This window comes from Marmota flaviventris, chromosome 1 (genome assembly GCF_047511675.1).
Source record: "Marmota flaviventris isolate mMarFla1 chromosome 1, mMarFla1.hap1, whole genome shotgun sequence".
In the NCBI taxonomy this organism is placed as follows: domain Eukaryota; kingdom Metazoa; phylum Chordata; class Mammalia; order Rodentia; family Sciuridae; genus Marmota; species Marmota flaviventris.
Genome location: NC_092498.1, coordinates 214798823 through 214823173, shown reverse-complemented (window position 1 = coordinate 214823173; position 24351 = coordinate 214798823). Strand labels below are relative to the sequence as shown.

Genomic DNA, 24351 nt, shown 5'->3' with positions numbered 1-24351 from the left:
GGTCAAAGGCTGGAAATGAACACTTCTCTCTTGCTGTACAAAAATCGGCACAACATTGATCAAAGACCTAAATGTAAGGCATGAATATCTGGAAGTACTAGACAAAAACTTAGGGGTGTAGACAATAATAGTTTGGATACTACCCCTGCCATAGTTAATAGGAATTTTCAAATTGATTGGATTAATACATGGAGAAGATTAAGAGGTTGAGGTGTGTCATTGAGCGTGTGTCTAGAATGATTGGCATGTGGGATAGCCAACTGAAGTGGACACCCTCCCTAAGTGTGGGCGGCACCATTCAATAGGCTGGAGGCTTGGATAGACAAGTAGAAAAATAAGGAAGCAGCAGCGGATACCAGCTCAATTCTTCCCTAGTGGGTTCATGATTGCTGTTGTGATCACCTGAGGACATCAGACTCTTGTTCCTTCACTCTTCCAGAAGACTCTGCCAGTGAGTTTCCAGAAGCCTTCAGTCTTGGACTGGGGTAGAATTATTGCTCTTACTCTGAAGCTTCAGCCTGTTAGACTACTCAGCTACTGGTTCCTCCAGCTGTCCAGCCTGTAGACGGCTACTGTGGACTAGCCAGCTTCTGGTCGTGTAAGCCAATCTAATAAATCCCCTTGTTATAATCAGACCTCCCATCGGTTCTGTTCCTCTATAGAACCCTGACTAATACGACCCCCCAAAGCACAGGAAACAGAAGTAAAAACAGACAAAGGGATTGCATCAAACTAAAAAGTTTCTGGACGATGCCCGTGTATATATAATTTGAAGTCAGCAGCATTAAAGAAACAGATTAGAATGTTCTGGGCAAAATGTAGAGAACAAAAATCAAGATTCAACAAACAATCAATGACAATTCGGAAGAGACACGTTGAATGTTTGCAGTTTTCCATCCTAGCCATCTCTATCATTGTATTATGTATTCTCAAGTGCCTGGGCCTTATTTTCACCCCTAAATTGAATCAGTTTTTCTAATATCATGACATAGGTAGAGATGCTTTTGTTTATAGCCAAAAGGGAACACTGTCATTTCTTAGTGTAGAGCCATGTGTTACGAGTGCAAGGTCTCAGAAATTATGAGCATGAACCACGGAGAGAGCTGGGGGAGGTACTGGACATCTGGGGTCAGGAAATCTGTCCCTTGGTATTCTTTACTTTCATAGTCTGGGTCTTTAAGGATGTGTCCTCCTGGGAGGAGAATGTTAATGAAATAGCTGCTCTAATGAGGAGCTCTGGATATTGAACCCCAGGATAAGAACTGCAGGAGTCCTCCTGGGAAGCCAGGAAGCAGCACCTGCACCGCCTCCTCCCAGAGATGGGCCTTCCTGACCGGGAGCCTGCTGCCTCAGTCGACCTGTCGACCTGTGCTGAGAGCAGACCTTCCATCTTCAGCAGCCAGGTGAGATGCTGAGTGTTATCAGCTCTAAACACAATGTGGGAAAAAGTGTTGCTGTCCAGTAAAGAGCATGGGAAGGAGAGTAGGTATGAGCACCGAGGATAGGACAGAAATAGGAAGCAGAGGTGAGCACTGAATGTTGTCTTGGCCTCAGAGTATACAGGAAGGATAATCTTTCTTTTTTGTTTAAAGAGCTGGACATGAAATTTATCTGCAATGTTTGTTCAGACACGTCTTGCTGGTCCACAGCTTCAGATCTTATCATCAGGAAGGTCTGGGTCATTCCAAGATTTTTCATTTCTACCAAGTCACCATCCGATACTCTTTTTGGTTGTATAGACACCATTCATCTTATTTTATTTTTGCCCCATATTTTTCATAACATTCACCAGCAACATGGAACCCAGAAACCACACAGCTGTTTCAGAATTCCTTCTCCTGGGACTGACAGAGGACCCAGCCCTGCAGCCCCTCATCTTCAGCCTGTTCCTGTCCATGTACCTGGTCACAATCCTGGGAAACCTGCTCATCATCCTGGCTGTCAGCTCTGACTCCCACCTCCACACCCCCATGTACTTCTTCCTCTCCAACCTGTCCTTCAATGACATCTGTATGGGTACTACCACGATCCCCAAGGTGCTGATGAACATCCAAACTCAGGATCAAAGCATCTCATACACAGGCTGCTTCTCCCAGACCTGCTTTGTCTTGATTTTTGGTAGTTTAGAAAATTTTCTCCTTGCAGTGATGGCCTATGATCGCTTTGTGGCCATCTGTCACCCCCTGAGGTACACAGTCATCATGAACCCCTGCCTGTGTGTCCTGCTGTGTCTCCTTTGCCTGCTCCTTAGCATTGTGCATGGCCTACTCCACACTCTGATGTTGCTGCGACTGTCCTTCTGCACAGACCTGGAGATCCCCCACTTCTTCTGTGAACTTTCTCAGGTCATCAAGCTGGCCTGTTCTGACACCCTCATCAATAACCTCCTGGTGTATTTAGTGAGTATCATATTTTTTGGTGTCCCTCTCTCTGGGATTATTTTCTCTTATATCCAAATTGTCTCCTCTATTTTGAGGATCCCATCAGTGGGTGCAAGGTATAAAGCCTTTTCCACCTGTGGGTCTCACCTCTCGGTTGTGTCCTTATTCTATGGGACAGGTTTTGGTGTGTACATGAGTTCTGCAGTGACTGACACTTCCATGAAGACTGCAGTGGCTTCAATAATGTACATTGTGGTCCCTCAAATGCTGAACCCCTTCATCTACAGCTTGAGGAACAGGGAAATGAAGGGAGCTCTGAGACATCTCATCAGTGGGAGTCCTTCTCTGGGATTGTGTCATGGCTTTAGGTTTGGGTCTCTGGAATGAGCTAAAGTGACAGGATGCCTGCTCTTGCATCATCAAGTTCCTCCAAAATGACAAAATAATATGGTGTCTAAATACATGGCAACTTGGATTTCAAACCTGACATTGCCATTTGTCCAGGTCTGTGATATCTGTTTGGCAAATGATTTCAATCTCATCTCTAAACTGCATTGTGTTGTTCTGACTCCACAGAAGGAGAGCCCAAGTTGGGTGTTCAATTTTTAGCAATTATTGATGGATCAGTTTTGGAAGAAGGAACACCGGAGTAGGAGAATAGGGCAGGGAGAGGTCTCAGGAGGGCTGTGTTACTATCTGAAGAACAACTTATGCCTGATCCCACGGTTAGGGCCAGGTAGGTTGCCCCCCCACAGATGGACCTAATGTGAAGCAAAAGTACTAATTTCACAATCTACTAAGAGGTTACTGAGACTCATCCTGGACAATGGTATCTACATGATGAAGAGCTTCACAGTGGGACGTTCATATATGTACATAGGAACGTTATTTCAGATCCCTTTCACTGTCTTTCCTATTCCTGTCCCCCCTCTTCCCTTCATTCCCCTTTGTCTGACCCACAGAACTTCTAATCTTCCCCCTGCTTTGTTGTGTTTAACAAATGTGTGTATTGAAACTACTATTGTGAAATTAGGAAAACTAGGAAATTTCTAAAAAAGACAATGAAACTTTCTTACAGTACACGCTTAGTCCATAGTCATTACAGGTATTATTTTAGAAACATCTAACATTAAAGATGTATTTGCTCTCCCTTACCTATACATAGAATTGGGACTTTAGTATCTATATTTCTGGGTACATTCTCTTTATTATCACTTGTTTTTATACAGGATATGGACAAATAGATATCTTTAGAATTAAGTTGTATTTTTTGAGTGAAATTGGTGTCATTCTTCCCCAGAATTTTTTTTTTGCGGGGCACTGAACCTCTGAGCCACATCCCCAGCCCTATTTTGTATTTTATTTAGAGGCAGGGTCTCACTGAGTTGCTTAGCACCTCACCGTTGCCGAGGCTGGCTTTGAACTCGTGATCCTCCTGTCTCAGCCTCCCGAGTTGCTGGGATTACAGGCATGTGGCACTGCGCCCGGTCCCCACAATGTGTGTTAGGATAACGGGACTTGTGAAGAAAGCACAGTCCAGTACAGAGGAGAGGCGTCTCCATATGTGATTAGCACTTGAGACAGGTGTGAGCAGGAAGGGGTGGAGGGAGAACAGTGGCACCCTTCCGTGTCTCAGGGAGAGGACATCAGCCAGTACTAGTTGAGGGGAGTAAGGGACTTGTCCAATTCAAGTCCTTTTCCTCAACTCTCTATCCTGATAATCTTTTATAACAGGGACATCACACTCGCCAAGTGTGAGTTTCTTGCTAAGCCCTTTGTATTGACTTAATGTTTTAAGCCCCTGCCTCCAACGTGATTGACATATGCAGGTGGACTTTGCTCAGCCTCCTGCTTGTCTCTGCTGTCTTCTTCACCCTTCTACTGCAGCTGCACCCTGAACCCGGCTGTCAGGGGCTTGTGTCTAGCTCATCCTAAGACCCATTTTAGGATATACACTAACCAACTGTCATTTTTCCTTTAGTTCTCCCCCACGAAAACCCTGCATATTTTATTTTCTCATTTCTCTGTTTTGGAAAAAAAATATGTGCAACACATCAGCTTAAAAGATAATGGTTTGCAGAAGCTACAGAGGAAAAATGAAAACAAAAACCTCCTAAAAATCAAAGGGAAATCCATAGAGGAAAGGGAACAGGGAGTGGGAGGTGAGGAAGGAGGGGGAAGTGATGGGGAGTGATATTGGCTAAACTGTGTTGTTACATCCTGTGCACGTACAAATATGTAATGACAACTGTCATCAGTATGTGCAACTATAATGCACCAATGAAAAGATGGAAAACATACACATAATCTTCACCACTGTGAAATGTTGAAAGTCAAATAAAAATGTTTTTTTTTTGTGAAATAAAAAAAAGTTAATGGTTTAATCTTCAAGCAATATTTGAAATATTCAAAATCGTAGTCAGACAGCAGCTTTGGCTTCAGGAGGTATGTTCTCAGATCAGGAGCGTGGGTCCTGCTTCCACACTCCACCTGGCTTCATCCTACCCACGAGGCCACAGAGCTGGACACCTTGGATGTTAAAGGAGGCTTAAAGGTGTTTCATTCCAGGTGGGAGTTTTCAGAAGGCTCTTGATGGAGTCCTGTTGACACCTGAGTATTCCTGATCTGGCACTAGCATAGCTTACTTCAGAAGGCCACCGTGAGGTGTGATATCGTTGCTTCAAACGCCCACGAATCTTTCCTAAATGCAAAACCCTTTGTAGACCCCTCATCCTGCTCTAGCTATAGTCTCAGAGAGATCTCTGTATTTGTTCTACCCATTCTTCTACCATATTTTTCTGAGGTCATTCCAATCGAGCTTTGGTCTAATTACTTAGGTGGCACATCCTGGGTTGTCCTCACCCATCAGCAGTCAGCTCTGTGCTCCTTAACTCAACGTACTGACATCGGTGCTTCATATTATGGAAAGCATCACAATCCCATCCACCAAACCAACAGTGATCTTGGTTAAATTGTTTCTTTGGGACTTTCTTGAAACATTGAGGTGCTGTAAGTCCACAGTCCTGGTTTTGGCAGTGCTCAACTCTTGAGTTCACTCATATTTTTCAAGTAAAAAGCACTGTGCAGAAGAATAAAACTAGACGCTTACATGTGATTGGTTACAAATACCCACTCAAAATGGATTAGCCACTTAAGTGTAAGTCTCAAAGCTATCAAATTACTAGCAGGAAATGTAGTAGAAATCCTTTAGGACGTTGGAAATAAAACCCCTATGTGTCATCAGTTGAAATATTTACTCAAAATGGATTAGGCACTCAAGTGTAAGATACAAAGCTCTCAAATTATTAGAAGGAAACAGAGTAGAAACCCTACAGGACATTGGCCTAGGCAATAATTTTTTTTAAGTCCCCAAATGTACAGGTTACAGAACAAAAATTGACAAATTGGACAAAGTGAACCACAGAGTGGGAGAAAATATTTGTAAACTACATGTCTGGCAAGGTGTTAATATCCAGAATGCGTATGGAGCTCAAACAACTTGACAGTAAAGACACCAATAACCCAATTAAACAATGGTCCTATGTATATATCTGGCAGTCCGCATCAATCACATGGATTAAAATCTTCCGTGGAAAATATAAAAAGCAATCTTAAGGGTCAGTCGACATCAATCTTACATGAAAAGGCTGAGCATTTGCCTTTTTGCCTTACATTAGCTAATATTAATTATAGTATTTACATCCACATATGCTACATATTTTCACTCCTAAAATAGCTACAAGTCTTCCTGATATCAGTAGTTATGTGGAGATGATTTCATTTGTAGTTTAAAAGGACCACTTTAGGGGCTGGGGAAGTCTCCCAAGTGGTAGCACGCTCTCCTGGCATGTGCAGGGCACTGGGTTCTATCCTCAGCACCACATAAAAATAAAATAAAGATGCTGTGTCCACCAAAAACTAAAAATAAATATTAAAAAAAGGAGAACTTTACTTATTAGAGAAGTGACATGTGTTATGTAAGCAAGGGCCAAGAAACAGAGATGAGCAGACACCATGGTGACAGCTGGATGGCTGGATGCCTGGCCTCAGGGGTCAGGAAATCAGCCCAAACTCCTCACTGTATATTCTTGGTCTTTAAGGATGTGCACGTCTGGGATCAGGATGATAGTAACATAGCTGGTCTAATGAGGAGCTCTGGATATTGGGCCCCAGGGAAAGAGAGGCTGCGGGAGTCACATATGACCGCCTCCCTCAAAAAGCCCTGCCCAGCCAGGAAGCAGCCTCTGAGCTCCTCCCAGAGATGAGCCTTCCTGACCAGGACCTGTCGAGTTGGTCGGGCTGTCTGCATTTCCTGTGGGCACATCCTCCATCTTCAATATCCCAGGTGAAATATTGATCACTATTGCTTTTTAAAAATGTTTTTATTAGTGTGTTACAATCATACATAATAGTGAGGTTCATTTTGACATCATCCCATACTGAAAGTCCCTTATTTTTGTCACCAAAAGCTTATCCTTGTCCCCGATGCCAATCCAATAACAAGGACTAGATTTTGAGAAAAAGGAGGAAGTTTTATTGCTTTGCTAGCAAAGGAGAAACAGGACACTCTTGTCCCAGAGACTGTGTTTCTGCATCACGGGGGACAGGGGGTTTTTAAAGAAGCTATTCAAAGGCTGCATTTCAGGTGTTTCCTGTCCGGGGGTTTGTAATTTAGGAGATAGTCATTTCTTTTTTGAATTTAATTTTATTTGTTCTTTTTAGATATACTTGACCAGGGAGATAGTCATTCTTAGATCTTCTGGTGCCATCCCTAGCGTCTGAATTCCTTGGTTCCTGTGTGTGTGTGTCGGGGTGTGCTCAAGGACAGAGAACTGGGCCTAGGATGGGAAAAGGTGATCCTGCTTCCTGCGAGGGTAGGGAGGGGAAGAGGGAGAAGAGGAATAGAAAACACAACATCCATTTAAATAAAGCCCCCGTGGCAGAGCAGACAGTCAGGCAGGACGCTGCAGTTGGTCAGTGTTACTCTGTCACAGTTAGTGCTGGTATCATTGATGTTTCCTTCTGATTATTCTCCATGACCAGCGTTTCCAGAGGTAGTTCCAGTGGGTTACATGCTTCCTGATATTTTCATTTGTCGTATTGGGGATGTTTTCTTTCTTTCCTCTTCCCTCAACCTCCCCAACATGTTACTTCTTTTTGAGGAATAAATAGCCATGCCATCATTTGTGACAGGGGGAGAAAAAAAAGAACCCAATAGGAAAAGTCAGCGTGAGGGTGGCGAGGATGTGGCGAGCACTGTGGGGAGCACTGCTTTTGTTCAATTCATTTCTTATCATGAAAAATCCCCAGGTTTTTTCCAGCTTCACTGAAATATGATTAAATATGATTTTATCTGTTTGAGGTGCACAGTGTGATGCTGTACCAACCTTGCAAAGTCATAGTGAAGCCAATTAACACGTCCTGTTGCGTCATCCAGGTTCCTCGCTCAGCTGGAGACTTTTCCCCTTGCACAGACACGAGCTGGAGCTTGGATCACACTTGGACTGTGTGAGTCCAGTGTCACATCTAATGGTAAGTGCTGCTGCAGCCAGACACTTCGGTCTCCCCTAAAGGCCACGACTCTAAGTGACCCTCCTAGTAGGGCTCTGATTATCTTCTAAGTCTCTTATAAAGGTAGGTTATCTTATAATCTGTATTCTGAATACCAGCATATGGCTATTAGTTTTATCTGTTTTCTTAGAAAATTATGCTTATCACTTTTTATTATTTAGCTGACCCCCTCCCTTTTTTAAAATGATACGCTACCTATTACCTCATGGGAAGAACTCTCTTAGGATGCAACAGAGTCTCATAGATAGAGTTGCTCAGCTTCTCCTAGAATTAATTGCTAAAAGAGGTGGCTTACATTTCTAAGGGGAAGTCTTAAGAGCAACACATCTAGAGGCAACTTTTTCTAATCCTTGTTCAGTTCCATTGGGATGGATGCTATCTACCTGCCATAAGTTACTTTGTGTTTTGAATATAACCCTTGCTGCTCCGTCACTGCAATTTATTTTTTAGAGGGGCATGTTTCTTTCTCTTCTCTCCCTGCTCCTCCCTAATCTCTCCCTTTCCCTAATCTCAGGGAAACAGGATTACCTTTTTGAGCCATCCTAGGCACAGCTATCTGTCCTTGAGCACATACCCACAACAGGAACAAAGTAATCCAGACTTTGGGGATATACCAGAAGATCTCAGAAATGACTATCTCCCAAATTAACAAGTGAATTACAACTCCAATGAGAACAAGAACCTCTTTAAAAGTCCCCTATTCCTGCAGATGGACAGAATCACAGTCTTTGGGACAGGAGTCTCCCCAGTTTCAATAAACTTTCTTTTTCCTTTTCCTCAAAACCATGTCCTCGTTATTGGATTGGCATTGTGGATCAAGGACCAATCTTTCAGCAATAGTGCTGGACACACCTTTGCAATCCAGGGAAAGACTTAGAGGCTTTGGTTAGAAAGGAAATATTAAAATTGCAAAGGTAAATTATGAGATCTGAGTGATCATTTAGTAATGCTAATTCTGTGCTATCCAGGGCATTAACAGGTTGATCAATAAAATCAACTCATCAGTGAACACATCTGAGTTCAAATCCAGTGTTTGCCAAGTACTCACTGTTTATTTCACATTCATGATGAAGCCTCACCTTGAGTGCCCTTGTGGGTAAATGGGGGTGATAGTAAGAAGTAACACACCTGCTCTTTGACATAAGCTTCAGAGATTCCGAAGGCAAGGAAAAGTGTGGGAACCATTGCTTTAGAAGATAGATTTCGTGATTTTATTCTCATCTTTTCATTTAAGGCAAAGAATAATTCTAATTGAAAAGCCATATCTTATGTTTTGTTTAATTCTCAGTTCTTAGCACAATACATGAGATAGTTGATGTCAATAAACCAGTGCTTCAAGGGAGTGGAGGAAGAGGAGTGAGGGAAGGAGGGAAGGAGCATGGAGGAAGAATTAGAAAATAAAAATATTTGAATATTCACTTGGCATCATAAGAAGGTTCTGCACTGAATATACATATTCTCAAAAGTCAATATATATCAAAACTCCCAGAGGGGCTTTTTAAAGTGTAGAAGTGGGTCCTTATCCTCAGAGTTCATGAGGAGTCAGTTTGATTAGGCAATAAAAAACCTGTACTTTTAACATGTTCCCAAACGCTGCTGCTGCTGGTTCATACATTTTAATCCACTCAATATTTCCCTCCGTCAGATTCATCAACAACATGGGGGCTAGAAATGAAACAGATGTTTCCAACTTCCTCCTCCTGGGACTGACAGAGGACCCAGCCCTGCAGCCCCTCATCTTCAGCCTGTTCCTGTCCATCTACCTGGTCACCATCCTGGGGAACCTGCTCATCATCCTGGCCATCAGCTCTGACTCCCGCCGTCACACCCCCATGTACTTCTTTCTGTCCAATTTGTCCTTGGCTGACATGTGTTTAAGCACAAGCACGATTCCAAAGATGCTGGTGAACATCCAAGCACAGCAGCACAGCATCACCTATGCAGGGTGTCTCTCCCAGGCCTGCTTCGTTTTGGATTTTGCAGGCTTAGAAAATTGTCTTCTTGCAGCAATGGCCTATGACCGCTATGTAGCCATCTGTCACCCTCTGAGCTACACAGTCATCATGAATGCCCGCCTCTGTGGTCTGCTGATTGTATTTTCCCTGGTCATTAGCCTTGTGAATGCCCTGCTGCTCAGTCTGACAGTCCTACAGCTGTCCTTCTGCACAGCCCTGGAGATCCCCCACTTCTTCTGTGAACTCGCTCAGGTCATCGAGCTGGCCTGTTCTGACACCCTCGTCAATAACCTCCTGATATATGTTGCAGCTGTCCTATTTGGAGGAATTCCTCTCTCTGGAATAATTTTCTCTTATATTCAAATTGTCTCCTCTGTTTTGAAAATCCCATCAGTTAGAGGAAGGTATAAAGCCTTTTCCACCTGTGGGTCTCACCTATTTGTTGTCTCCCTGTTCTATGGGACAGGTTTGGGGGTATACATTAGCTCTGCAGTGACTGACTCCCCCAGGAAGACTGCTGTGGCTTCAGTGATGTACTCTGTGGTCCCTCAAATGCTGAACCCCTTCATCTACAGCTTGAGAAACAGGGACATGAAGGAGGCCTTGAGGAAACTCTTTGGTAGGATAGGTTCTCTGCTATGATGTGCCATTTTCTTTGGATTTGGGTTTTAGAGTAAGGTCAAGTGACAGGAATCCTGGTGAGCCAGAATGCCTGACTCTTTTTTTTTTTTTTTTCAAATGTCCAGATGAAATAAAAGCTAAACATATTCCATCTTGGGTTTGTTACCTAACCCTGATTTTCTTTCTAGATCAGGGTGTTTGACAAATGTCTCGACTCTTTAAACTCCATTTCTTTGTTCAGGTCATAGAGTCAGAGGTTGAGCTAGGTGTTCCAGCTTTAGTGATTTTAATAGATACAAAATATTTATTAACATATAAATTTTTCTTGACAAATAGCAAAGACACAACTTATGGGTTTCACTGTGATGTGTAATCAGAACAAGTCAACTGGGATATCAACCACATTCCTTTTGTTGGGGACATTCAGAATCTTCTCATTTTGAAATATCTATCCATCATTGTCAACCACAGTTGTTCTACTTTGCTATGGAACAGTAAAGAAGTCATTTTTCCTGTCCCACTGTGCCTCTGTACCCTCCCTTTCTCCCACATCTTCTGAAACTCTGGTCACCACCAAACTCTGGTCATGAGCATTAAGCACCCACATATAAGTGAGAATGTGTGGTATTTTTCTTTCTGGGCCTGACTTCTGTTCACCCAATATCTTCTGGTTTCATTCATGGTGCTGCAAATGATAGAATTCCACCTTTTAATGTCAAAATAATAGTCTACTCTGCATTCCACTTACTTTGTCCATTCACCCATTGATGGGTGCCTGGTTTGATTTCCTCTCCAGTCTACTGTGAAGAGTGCTGTAATACACAGGGAGTGAGATGTCTCTTGTATGTACAGATAAAATCACCGCTGAATACATACCCAGTAATGGGATTGCTGAATCCAATGGAAGTTGTTTATACATTTTTTTAGGGAAGTTGCACATTGCATGCTATAAGGGGTGTAGTAATTGACAGTCCAACCAACAGTGCATAAGAGTTCCCCTTTCTCTGCATCCTCACCAGCATTTGTTACTTTTTGTCTTTTTAATAATAGTCATTCTGAGGTGAGATGATATTGTTGTGTTTTGATTTGGGTTTCCCTGATGATTAGTGAAATGGAACTTTTTTTCTCATACAGTTGTTGTTCATTTATATATCTTCTTTGAGAGATGCCTTGTCAGGTCATTTGTACATTTTTAAATGGGAATTTTTTTGATGAAGAGGAGCTGTGGAATTCGTTCTATATTCTGGAGAGTCTTAGGGATGCTTTTCTGGGTCAGTCTCAGAGGCAGGAATGTAGTAGAGGGAGGATAGGTCAGAAGAAGGCCAAAGAGGCTGTTGTCATATCTGGAGGCTGGCTTCTGTCTTTATTGCATGTCTATGGTCTCATCCATTGAACCCCAGGAGAGGCCCATAGTGCAGAGAAAGAGCTACATTCTGAACCCTGTTTCATAAATATTGGGACCAGGTACTAGTGGACCATATTCTTCTGAGGGTAATATCAGCATCTAATGTACTCAGTTAGATAATTAGATTATCTCAGAATTTGAGATAATGTTAAGAATCTGAATATATCAGTGAGGACACTAAAGTTTCCAATAAAAAGGAAACCTGACTCAAACACTATAGAGAGCTCATACTAAAGAGAACTGACTGGTGATTGTTGACCACCACTGATGAATGGCCACATGAGAACCTCAGAGTGGGCATATACTTGAATAGTCGTTCAGTCTACCATAATGTGGGTCTTCCTAGGACTTGCTCTTCCAGGGTCACCTGGTGGTTGCAGCAGATACTGGTGTTACACCTAGATGTGGCTGCCAGAGACAGAAACCTGAGCGCCCTTCGCTGGGTCAGTTGATAATAACATTTCCATCGTGTCAACCAGATGACATCTCTTTTATGAATCATTTTACGTCACTTAAAATGATATGTGTAGGTTCTAATTCCCTCAGTAACTTAAATGATGAGAAGGTGAATGTTGCATACATAGGAGGAGTGTCTTGGGGAGTGGTGGCTTGTCCTTGACTATCTGGGTGGGCCTGGAACTCATTCCATTACAACCCTGCTGGGATCATTAGGTGCTGTTTATAGTCATTTGGTGATTCTCTGTGCTTTGCTTGGGAACTTGGGCCTTGACAGGGAACTCGTGGCTTACAGAACTGTGGCACAAGGTATTTCTCTTCTTTATAAATGAAACTTCTCTGTGGTATTCTGTTATAGCAGCACAGAATAGACAAAAAACACTGTTTCAGGATTTTTTCTCTTCTGTGTTTAAATTTTGATTTGCAGATCTTATGTGAGTGAGAATGAAGTTCTCTTCTTATTTCTGTCTGTGAGCTCATATTTTTCTAATATAGAAGGCTCTCAGTGGTTTCTACCAATCATCAATCACCTCTCTTGTCCTTCATTAAGTTGAATGATTCCTTTTCTTGTAATTTTTTTTTTTTTTTGATACCAGGGATTGAATTCAGGAGCACTCGGCCTGAGCTACATTCCCAGCCCTATTTTGTATTTTATTTAGAGACAGGGTCTCCCTGAGTTGCTTAGTACTTCACTTTGCTGAGGCTGGCTTTGAACTTGTGATCCCCCTGCTTCAGCCTCCAAGCCACTGGGATTAGGTGTGAGCCACTGCGCCCAGCATGATTTTAATAATAAAAAATCCAGCCAAGAGGCAGCAAGGTAGCATGGTTCACTTGCTTCCTGGTAGATTTTTTGAAATCTTTAGCTATTCTATTATAATCCAGACATTTTAATAATTTCTGTTTAGCCACGTTTCTCCAATATGGAAGTTCCACTTTTGCTCCAGGCTTCAACCACCTAATCTCTTTGAGAATGTTTTGCCCTATTACATGGAGGCAGTAACATTTTTTCCATAATTTGTTGAGCACTTTGATCATCCCAATCATTTTTTTGATATGCAGAAAAATTTGTAAGTTGTTATATGGGAACTAGCTATATCTTTTAAAAATTTATCGATTATTTCATGTGTTCAAAATTAATGGTGGTAGTAAGGTGTAGACTGACATAATAATGCCATCTTGTCTCACGTCATTTTGAAATAATATATCAAAGCACCACTGATTAAAAAATCAGTTCAAATAGAAAGGGTTAACATGCAATGAAATGTATGATAAACTGAGAAAATGATGTGACTCCATTTTTGAAAACCCAGCTTCTACCTCAAGGCCTGTCCAAAGGGAGGGGGCATGGCCCTTGTCCTTGGAAAAACCCACAGAGCACTCCTAGACACATAGCCATCCTGCCGAGTTGTTTGTCTGTAAATTGCAGGAGAGATCTGTGGCACCAGGTGTCACTGACTCAGTTACGCTAGATGAGGACCCATAGCATCCCCCTAACAACCACCAATCAGCGAAGACAGGGAAAATACCTGAAATTCCAGGTGACTCCCCCCGCCCCGCCCCGCCCAGTAGTCTTGGTGATTGATAACATGTTAGGAAACCGTGTAGATTAGCGCATACAAACCAATCAGTTAAAATGTATCCACCTCTTGAACTCACCAATTACCCTTACTCAACTTGTTCCCGCCAGTGAATGTGCTAATCAATGTTCAGAGTTGTTGTTTGATTTCCCGTGGTATGAAATGATTTGCTGTGTGATGTTGTGACTCATAGAGTATCCCCCCAAAACCTATAAATCCTCACTGAACTAAGGGCCGCGACTCACTCCCTGGGACTGCTGCATTGGAAATGGTTGTGAGTCCAGGCTCGAGCGTGCAATAAAGACTCTTGTGGGATTGCATCGGATTTGGCTCCTGGAGGTCTATTGGGGGTCCCACGAATCTGGCATTACAAAACACGTGAAAATATTGAACTCTTTAAAGTGAAAATTTGTAATTAAGTTTCAAAATGGAGAAGTGTCTTCACCTAACTATGGTTGAAATCTGACTGTGTTTACTGGATAAACTGTCTTGCCTGTGATGTAATTTCCCAAAACTTTATAAAAATCAAGTCATGAGTTCATGGGTTGAACTAATTTATTTCCCCTGATGTGAAATAAAATGTAAACTAGCACTATTGTGATGAAAATTATATCCACATTAGTTACAGATTGTAGATTGGAATCTGATGAATTAATTGCTCAGAATATAGATTAAGTCTCAGGAAACATTCAATGATACTTAAGAAAAAATGAATGTTTCCATATTTACATTATATATATAGCTATATCTTAGCTATATTTACAAATGTATTTTACATACACACATAGAAGAGCTATGCTCTGTACATAAAACTAGAATTAGTATTCAGAGAGGCCATTCCTTCTACTGAGAATGAAAAAGGGAGACTGGGATACAGACGAGGGTGGCATGTGCTGAGACAGGCAGGCGGTAAGAAGTGGATGAGTCACTTGTTTTTGCAGAGTGAGGGACTCAGCCATATTGAATTCTGTTTGTAGCGTCTTGGCCTTTAAGGATTTCCAGTGCCATAGGATTCAAAAACTAATAACAGCCTTCGTGTAATAGGCAGCTTTGGATATTAGGTCCCCAGGGATACAGAAACTGCAAATTTCCTGTGACCAGTCAGGAGACAAGAGCTGGGAATCCCCTCAGAATTCATCTATTTGGCTTGAGCTCAGAGTCTCACTCTGTCCCTCTGCCTTCCTGAGGACAGATCTTCTGTGTCCATCCACCATCCGAGGGAGATGACCAGCACCACTGCACAATGATGCCAGCCAGGTAACCTGAAGTCCCTTAGGCAATGGGAAGGAAGCAGGAATTGAGTACAGTTTTATCCTGGTGATGCCGCTGTGAGGAAAATACCTGAGGATGATCCAGACCAAGTCTCCCAGGGCACTCTTGTGCCTGGCTGTCTTTCACCACTGTGATATGTTCTTTGCTACCTTTGTAAACTCATTCAACACAGCTCTCAATCTGGTGGTCTCCTCTATGTACATAATGACAAGAACCATTTTCTTCTTGAGCATAAACCCTCCTTTTTCAAAATGGATGAATGTGACCAAATTCTTCACCATTTTCTTTGCTCTTTGGGTGGTGGAGGGGAGATGTGTCAGTCAGCTTCACCTTGTCTCTATCACCTGTCCTACATCTTGGTGGAGGAACTTGGGTGTTGTCTCTGTTTTTTGGCTGTGAGGACATGGAGGGGGGATGCAGAGACCTAGGCAGACTCAGTAAGCTACTGCCCTTATCTACTTGTTTGTTATTTTAAAACCATAGACTATTTTTAATTGTAACAGTGACACAGAGTGTGTAATAATAATTTAAAATATACCACCATTCACCCTTTCCCAGAACTCATAAATGCTGATGTTCTACTAGTATCAATTTAATCATTTTTAATTAAAAATGATATGTACTGGGGTTGGGGTCGTGGCTCAGTGGAGGAGCACTTGCCTAGCATGTGTGAGGCACTAGGTTTGATTCTCGGCAACCCATGTAAATAAATAAAATAAAGGTCCATTGACAACTAAAAAAAATTTAGAAAAAATAATATGTACTGAAGGGCTCATTACACATTTCACTGTATTCATTGTCTCAGAAGCAAGATCAATGCAACAAATTTCCTTGTGCATTTTTTCAGATTTTATATGTGTCCATCCGTATATGTAGGGTAAAAGGAAAACTGTATAACATCAATGAGGCAGAAAATGGAGAAATGAACTTAGATGTAAAAATATAGCAGAACACCATGTGGTAGTTAAAGTTAATAAAATTATGAACAGCAATTTTTAAAAATCACATAAGGAAGTCAATTGTAAAATGACATGAACAATAAGATGCTTATAATATAGACCTTTGTAAAACAAAATACTATAAAATTGCTTGTGGAAGAATAGTATGAAATACAATAAAAATATGAGGAAATCACATGTATGTGTTTGTTAAGTTATAACTCTTTACCCTGTGAACAAAAGGAAATATAATGGTATGAACACATTCCTCCACATACATGTTTTATTTATTGCAATGATAAACCCTAAAATGAAAATGGAAAAAGGTTCAAATTTGATAATCGACTGGTGGATACTCAGACCTGTGTGTTATTTTGTGTACTTTTTGTTATGGTAACATTTTCTACAATGGACCAAAAGAAAAATTCTCTGTAGAGGTTTGTTAAATATTTAAACATTATTTTCATGAAGGACCCTGTGTATCATCCATGTTCTACTCTCTTGTAACTTTTCCATTTTTTATATTGATTTATACATCTAATTTGTTTTCATCATTTAAATCATTTTATTTGTATTATGTCCATGCCAAATTAAGAGTGATGCTATTAATACTGATTTCCTTTCCTCTGGATATGACCAAGACTCCCATGAGAAAGTTAGCACATGAAATATGCTGCCCTTCAAATTTGCAGTTATAATTCCAGGGATGTTCTGTTTCTCTGTCCTCTTTTTCCCATGTGTCCCAGGGACAACTTTCTTCCTAGGCAGAAAATATGCATGTGTCATGGAACACAAAATGTCCCAATGGGAAATGTCATGGTGAGGGCCCCAGGTGCAGTATGAGTGCTGGCCCACTGGGTCTGTCTATTTCTCATCACTGTAATAACAACTCTGTGAGTTTTATGACAGGCCCTGTGATAGGATGAGGGCATTGGGGCTATTTAAACAGCTGAAGAATTTTCTTCTATTTACAAAGCAAATGCTGGAGTATGGATTTCATTTGGAGTGTGTGAGTCCAAGAATTAACTGGGCTGAATTAATGTGTCCAAGGAAGGAGGTGAGGGACAGAGAGGATGAAAGGAGAGATAAGGAGAGGGAAGGATTTCAATATTCATCTAGGTTAAAAATACAGAAGAGAGTTTTTCCAGAGCCCCATTCTCCAATGTGGCCATGTGTGGGAGGGAGAGCTTATTAAATGGCGGATTGCTGGACTTCATCCCTGGAGCTAGTTGTCCTAGGTATGGAATGGGGTCCAAATATTTCTAACAAGTACCCGGGTGATGCTCCTAATGCTGTGACCCTGAACTAAGGATTTTATTGTCCTGTCACTCATCTTTTACATCAGATTCATCAGTGGCACCAAACCCAGAAACCAAACAGCTGTTTCAGAATTCCTGCTCCTGGAACTGACAGATGATCCAGCACTGCAGCCGCTTCTCTTCAGCCTCTTGCTGTCCATGTACCTGGTCACGGTGCTTGGGAACCTGCTCATAATCCTGGCCATCAGCTCTGACTCCCACCTCCATAACCCCATGTACTTCTTCCTCTCCAATCTGTCCTTTATTGACATCTGTATAAGCACAAGCATCATCCCCAAGATGCTGGTGAACATCCAAACACAGAGTCGGAGTGTCTCCTACACAGACTGCCTCTCCCAGATATTCTTTCTCATGGCTCTTCTTGTCTTGGAAAATTGTCTCCTCACAGCAATGGCCTATGACCGCTATGTGGCCATTTGTCACCCCCTGATGTACACCATCTTCATGAATCCTTCCCTCTGTGTGATGCTGGTTCTGATCTCCCTCTTCATCAGCACTGTGGATGCCCTGCTGCACACTCTGATGGTGCTGCGACTGTCCTTCTGCACAGACCTGGAGATCCCTGACTTCTTCTGTGAACTTTCTCAAGTCATTAAACCTGCCTGTTCTGATACCCTCATCAATCATATTTTGATTTATTTTTTCTCCATCATATTGGGTGGTAGTGCTCTCTTTGGTATCATTTTTTCTTATGCTCAAATTGTCTCTTGTCTTTTGAGAATGCCATCAGCTGGAAGAAAATATAAAGCCTTTTCCACCTGTGGGTCTCATCTCTTTGTTGTTTTCTTGTTCTATGGGACAGGTTTTGGGGTGTACATTAGCTCTGCAGTGACTGAATCATCCAGGAAGACAGCAGTGGCTTCAATGATGTACTCTGTGGTCCCTCAAATGCTGAATCCCTTTATATACAGCCTGAGGAACAGGGACATAAAGGAAGCATTGGAAAAAACACTTAGTAGAAAAATGTTTTTAAGGTAATTTTCATCATAATTAAACCCGGTTTCTAGAATGCATGTAAATGATCATTTAGCACTTTCATGTAAAACTTTTAAGCCTTTCCCTGTGAGGTAAACCATTTTTATATGCAGAAAGGCTTGCATTTTTTGTGGGCACTGTTAGGTTTGAAAAATAAAGACTGATAAAATGGAAACAGGCAAGATTAATGGCCATTATTTTCTAAGAAGATGAAATGCTGTTGTAAGTCAGAATGATCTCTCCATGTATAGAGTGTAAACAATGAATTCTCACAGGAGAATCTGAGAGCCTGTAACTGGGACAGAACTGGTGGTTGGGCACAAGGAAAAGTGTTCAGCACCACCACCATTGGACAGCTCCAACACTGGATTCCATGATGTCTTCAAGAGTAGAGGTTCTCTGTCTTCAGAGCACCTGTGGGGGTGAGTCACCTGAGGAGTACATGCACACTGAGGTTCATAGGTATCCCCCCCAAAGTAATAAGTTTTAATCTTTAATCGATATGTTGCAAGTATGTGCAAGTAAGTTTTGTGTGAGATTCTGATACTGTTTCAAGTCGGAGCACATAGAGATTGATATTTCAAGAACAGGACAATGTATTCGTAATATGCAACATAAATGACCCTGGCTCCAATTTGCTTGTTTGTACATTATATATTTGGTATGTAAAACTTATCAGTAGCTTAAAAATTGTGGTAGTATAATAAAAACATACATGAAAATCAATGGATTAAGAGGAATCATGGAGTATTTTTGGAGAGTTCTCCACTCATATTTTTCTCTGTGGTCTCTAATATTAATAGTTTTGCTGAATTTTCTTTTCATCATTTAAAAAATATTCTTTAGGAGAACAGTAGAAAAGAAGAGAAGAAGTTGGGGTCAGGGAAAGGAAGGAAAGTACCGAAAGGGTATATACTTGGAAACAAAACTGAGCAAATTATATTATGTTCTTCTAAAAATATACCACAATGAATCCCAATGTTATGTATAAATATAAAGTACCAATAAAACTGAATTAAAAAGAAAAGTAGAGCATTGTTAAATTACTCTGAATCCTATGAAATTGCCCATAGTTCATTGTGCAACATCCCTATCATTTTTATGGTAATCATTTGCTTGTTTTTAAAATGTTTTTATTAGTAGATTGTAGTTATAACACAATGATGACATTCACTGGGACATATCTATACATGAATATAATAGTTCTGGTTCTCTCTCTCTCTCCTTTGTGTGGGATGCTGTGGATTGAATCTCAGGCCTCATGCATGCTAGGTCAGTGCTCTGCCATTGAGCTGCACCCCAGCCTTCAATTGTATGTTTTTTTTTCATGCTTGCATGTATCCGTGCAACATTTATGAGATAGTTTTACTAAAGAAATTGCCTGACTTTGAACTAGACTTTAATCTTTGTGTATGAATTCTGTTTATGATTGTTTTTGCATCATTGTGCTTTGAGATTCAAACCTGCTGTTCATTGAGACACCAGTTAATTTCTTTGAATGGCATATAATTTGATATTATATATATTGAAATCAAAATATGTCCATTCTGGGCTGGGGTTGTGGCTCAGTGGTAGAGCGCTTGCCTAGCATGTCTAAGGCCCTGGATTCAATTCTCAGCACCACATAAAAACACATAAATAAAAAAGAGATATTGTGTCCATATAATATAACTAAAAATATTTAAAAAGTACAGTTATCTTGTTTGCTGTTGATGCAATTTTCAGTGGCTAGTTTTCTTCTCTTTGTGGATTTTTAAAAAATGGTGTTGTAGATCAGACCCAGGGCCTTACACATGCTCTACAAATACTACTACTGAGCTATAGTCCAAATTTTTGACTAGAATGAATTAACATATTTGAATAATCTTGTACATGTCCCCTGATGGAAATAAGCAAGAGTCTTACCCTTGGAGTGGAGTTGTTTTGTATTTTGGAGACTTTCCTCTCTTTTGGGTAGTTCCAAAGTGCTTTTCTAAGTAATAGAACCAGTTTATATTCCTAATAGAATGTTTTTGTGATTCAGATAATTACGAGCACACAAAGTTGCTGGTGAACATTAAAGTACAAATCAGAGAAGCTGGAAAACAAAACTGACAAAATTATACTCTGTTCCTATAAAATATATCTCAATGAAGGCTGAGGATATAGCTCAATTAGTAGAGTGCTTGCCTTGCATGCAAAAGGCCCTGGGTTTAATCTCAGCACCACACAAAAAATCATAATAAATCTCAATATTATGTATAATTATAATAAAAGTCAATTAAAAAGTAAAGTAAAACATTGTTTAATTACTCTGAATCCTATGAAATTGCCCGAAGTCGATTATGCAATATCCTGATCAGTTTTGTAGGTCTCCCTTGCTTGTTTTCAAAGTGTTTTTATTAGTGGATTATAGTTATACACAATGATGAGTTTCATTGTGTCCTATTCCTACCCAATGAAATGATAATTTTGGTTTGTGTGTGTGTGTGCGTGTGTTGTGGGGGGTGCTTGGGATTGAATCTCAGGCAAGTGCTGTACTACTGAACTACACCCACAGCCCAGATCAGGCATCACCTACTCAGGATGTCCCTCCTAGATCTCCTTTTTTTCAATTTTGCAGGCTTGGAAAACTGTCTTCTTGCAGCAATGGCCTATGACCGCTATGTAGCCATTTGTCACCCTCTGAACTATACAGTCATCATGAATGCCCGCCTCTGTGGTCTGCTGTGTTGCAGTAATTCACTTGCAGGTCAGCATGGGAAAAGAAAGAAGAAGCAGAGCAAGCAAAGCAGCAGCAGACAAAAAGTCCTTTATTGTGTACAAGCAATCTTTTTATAGTATTGTGAACAAAGAAGTCAGCCTTCCAACATCAATAAATCAGGTCTTTCAGCTAATTAAACATAGCATACAGAAGTTTTACTTTCTAATCAGAAGTGACCCGCTTCTCATGGCTAATCTATTCTCGGCCTGGAGTATGTTGAGCTCTGCTCTTTGTTAAGAACAGATAATAAAATTTTTCTCAGCGCCCTCCTAGCCCACTTGGCAGAACATCCCGTTTGCAGGCAAGTCCTCCCAAGGACAGCAGACACCTTGTTTTCAAGCATGTCTGCAGTTACCTTATCTAAACCTTGAAGGAGCCTCTCATTTGCAAGTAGGCCCTCCCAAGGACAGCAGACACCTCGTTTTCAAGCATGTCCGCTGTTACCTATCTATACCTTGACAGAATATCCTGTTTGCAGGCAGACTCTATCAAGGACAGTAATAGTAACGCAGTTACATCTGATTCTCTACACTGCTGATTGTATTTTCCCTGGTCATGAGCCTTGCGAATGCCCTGCTGCTCAGTCTGACCATCCTATGGCTGTCCTTCTGCACAGACCTGGAGACCCCCACTTCTTCTGTGAACTCGCTCAGGTCATCGAGCTGGCCTGTTCTGACACCCTCGTCAATAACCTCCTGATATATGTTGCAGCTGTCCTATTTGGAGGAATTCCTCTCCCTGGAATAATTTTCTCTTATATTCAAATTGTGTATTCTGTTTGGAAAATCCCATCTGTAAGAGGAAGGTATAAAGCCTATTCCACCTGTGGGTCTCACCTGTCTGTTGTCTCCCTGTTCTATGGGACAGGTTTTGGAGTGTACATTAGCTCTGCAGTGACTGACTCCCCCAGGAAGACTGCAGTGTCTTATGTGATGTACACTGTGGTCCCTCAGATGCGGAAACCCTTTATCTACAGCCTGAGGAACAGGGACATGAAGGAGGCCTTGAGGAAGCTCTTTGATAGGATGGGTTTTAGAGTAATATAAAGTGACAGGAATCCTAGTGAGCCAGAATGCCTGACTCTTTTTGTCTTTTTGTCAGATTTCACAGGTGAAATAAAACTAAATATATGCCATCTTGGGTTAATTACCTAACTTTGCTTTTCTTTCTAGATCTGTGAGGCTTGACAATTGGTTTCAACTCTTTAAACTCTATTTCTTTGTTCAGGTCATAGAGTTAGAGGCTGAGCTATCTGTTGTAGTTTTAGTGATTTTATTAAAATATTTATATAAAATATTTTTCTTGACAAATAGCAATCACACATTTTTATAGACTTTAGTGTGATTATAAACAGATTAGGTGAGATGGTATATCAACCACCTTGAATATTTTGTTTTAAAATATTTATTATTTCTTTTTGTTGGGAAAATTCAGAATCTTTCATTTTGAAATATCTATCAGTTTTTGTCAACCATAGTTATTGTACGTCACCATAGAACATTAGAAGTCATTTCTCTCATCCCACTGTACCTCTGTACCTGTTGACCCTCCCCTTCCTTCCACATCTTCTGAAGCACTGGTAACCACTTTCTGCTCTCTCCTCCTGTGAGACTACCATTAGCACACACATGTAAGTGAGAATGTGTGGCATTTTCCTTCTGTGCCTGACTTCTTTTCACCTAGTATCTTCTGGTTCCATTCATGCTGCTGCAAATGACAGTAATCCACTTTTTCATGTCTGAATAATACTGCAGACTGTATTCCACTTCCTTTCTCCACTCACCCGTGACTGGCACCTCATTTGATTTCTGTCTTGGCTACTGTGAAGAGTGCTGCAATGTTCAGGGAGTGTGATGTCTCTTGTACGTACTGATAAAATCACCTCTGGATCCACAGCCAGTAGTGAGATTGCCGAATTGTGTGGAATTTCTATTTACAGTTTTTAAAGGAAGTTGCACACTATATTCTATAATGGGTGTGATGGAGACAGTTCCACCAACAGTGTATAAGAATTCCTTGTTTTCTGCATCCTCACAAACACTCGTTATTTATTGTCTATGAAATAATAATCGTTCTGGAGTAAAAATAATATCTCTATATGGTTTTGATTTGGGTTTCCCTGATGATTGGTGAAATGGAACACGTTTTTCATGCAGTTGTTGTTTATATGTATATATTCTTTGAGAAACATCTAGTCATGTCTTTTGTACATCTTAAAATTGGATTTTTTTTTGAGGGGGAGGATTTGTTCTATATTCTGGTAAGTCTTAGGATGTTTTTATGGCTCATTCTCAGAGGAGAGATGTAGAGAGGGTGGATAGGTCAGAAGAAGGCCAAAGAGGCTGTTGTCATATCTGGAGGCTGGCTTCTGTCCTCACTGCAGGTCTTGGGTCTCATCCATTGAACCCCAGGGTAGGCTCAAAGGGCAGAATGGGAGCCACATTTTGTACAAAATTTAATAATTATTGGGACCAGTCACTAGTTGGTCATATTCTTCTGGGGGTAATATTAGCATCTATCATACTGAGCTAATTAAGATATTTGAACTTTGTCAATGAGGACACTCCAGGTTCCAATAAAAAGGAAGCCTGACTCTAATGTGCTCAAACGCTATAGAGAGTTTATACTGAAGAGACTGGTGATTGGTGAAAACCAAGGAGAACTGGCCACATGATAACCTCATTATGAGAATCTCAGAGTTAGGGCAAGTACCTGAATAGGGAGCAGAGTGTCATTCAGTCTACCATAATGTAGGTCTTCCTAGGACTTTCGCTTCCAGGGACACCAGGTAGTTGTAGCAGATTCAGGTGTCACCATTCAGGTGGTTCCCAGGAAGAGAAACCTGAGCGTCCTTCACTGGGTCAGTTGATAATAACATTTCCATTTAGTCAATCAGATGACATCTCTTTCATGAATTGAATTATGGCACTCAAAATGGGATGTCTGAGTTCAAATTCTCTCACTTGTGCCATTAGCTTAAATGACAGAAGGGTAACTGTTGCATACATAGGTAAATTATCTTTGAGGAGGGGTAGCTTATCCTTGACAATCTGGGTGAGCCTGTAAATCATACTGATGGGATGATTAGGTACTAATTAGTCATTTGGTGATTTCGACCTTTCAAAGGTCATATTGAAA

General features: G+C 41.0%; 3 protein-coding genes and 1 pseudogene across 3 annotated transcripts; all 4 read left to right on the top strand.

The window, feature by feature from the left end:
* The first annotated feature begins 1775 nt into the window (after positions 1-1775).
* LOC114107460 (olfactory receptor 7G2-like) lies at positions 1776-2768 on the top strand. Its single transcript, XM_027954881.1, has one exon. It carries the CDS (start codon positions 1797-1799, stop codon positions 2766-2768), a length of 972 nt encoding a protein of 323 aa, XP_027810682.1. The 5' UTR covers positions 1776-1796.
* A 6842-nt stretch (positions 2769-9610) lies between these two features.
* LOC114107504 (olfactory receptor 7G2-like) lies at positions 9611-10549 on the top strand. Its single transcript, XM_027954913.2, has one exon. It carries the CDS (start codon positions 9611-9613, stop codon positions 10547-10549), a length of 939 nt encoding a protein of 312 aa, XP_027810714.2.
* Positions 10550-17346: 6797 nt separating this feature from the next.
* On the top strand, positions 17347-18473 carry LOC114107461 (olfactory receptor 7G2-like). The gene is made up of 2 exons (XM_071604247.1): positions 17347-17414; positions 17522-18473. Exons 1-2 carry the CDS (start codon positions 17347-17349, stop codon positions 18471-18473), a joined length of 1020 nt encoding a protein of 339 aa, XP_071460348.1.
* Positions 18474-18972: 499 nt separating this feature from the next.
* Positions 18973-22259, top strand: LOC114107462 (olfactory receptor 7G2-like; annotated as a pseudogene).
* Positions 22260-24351: the final 2092 nt, after the last annotated feature.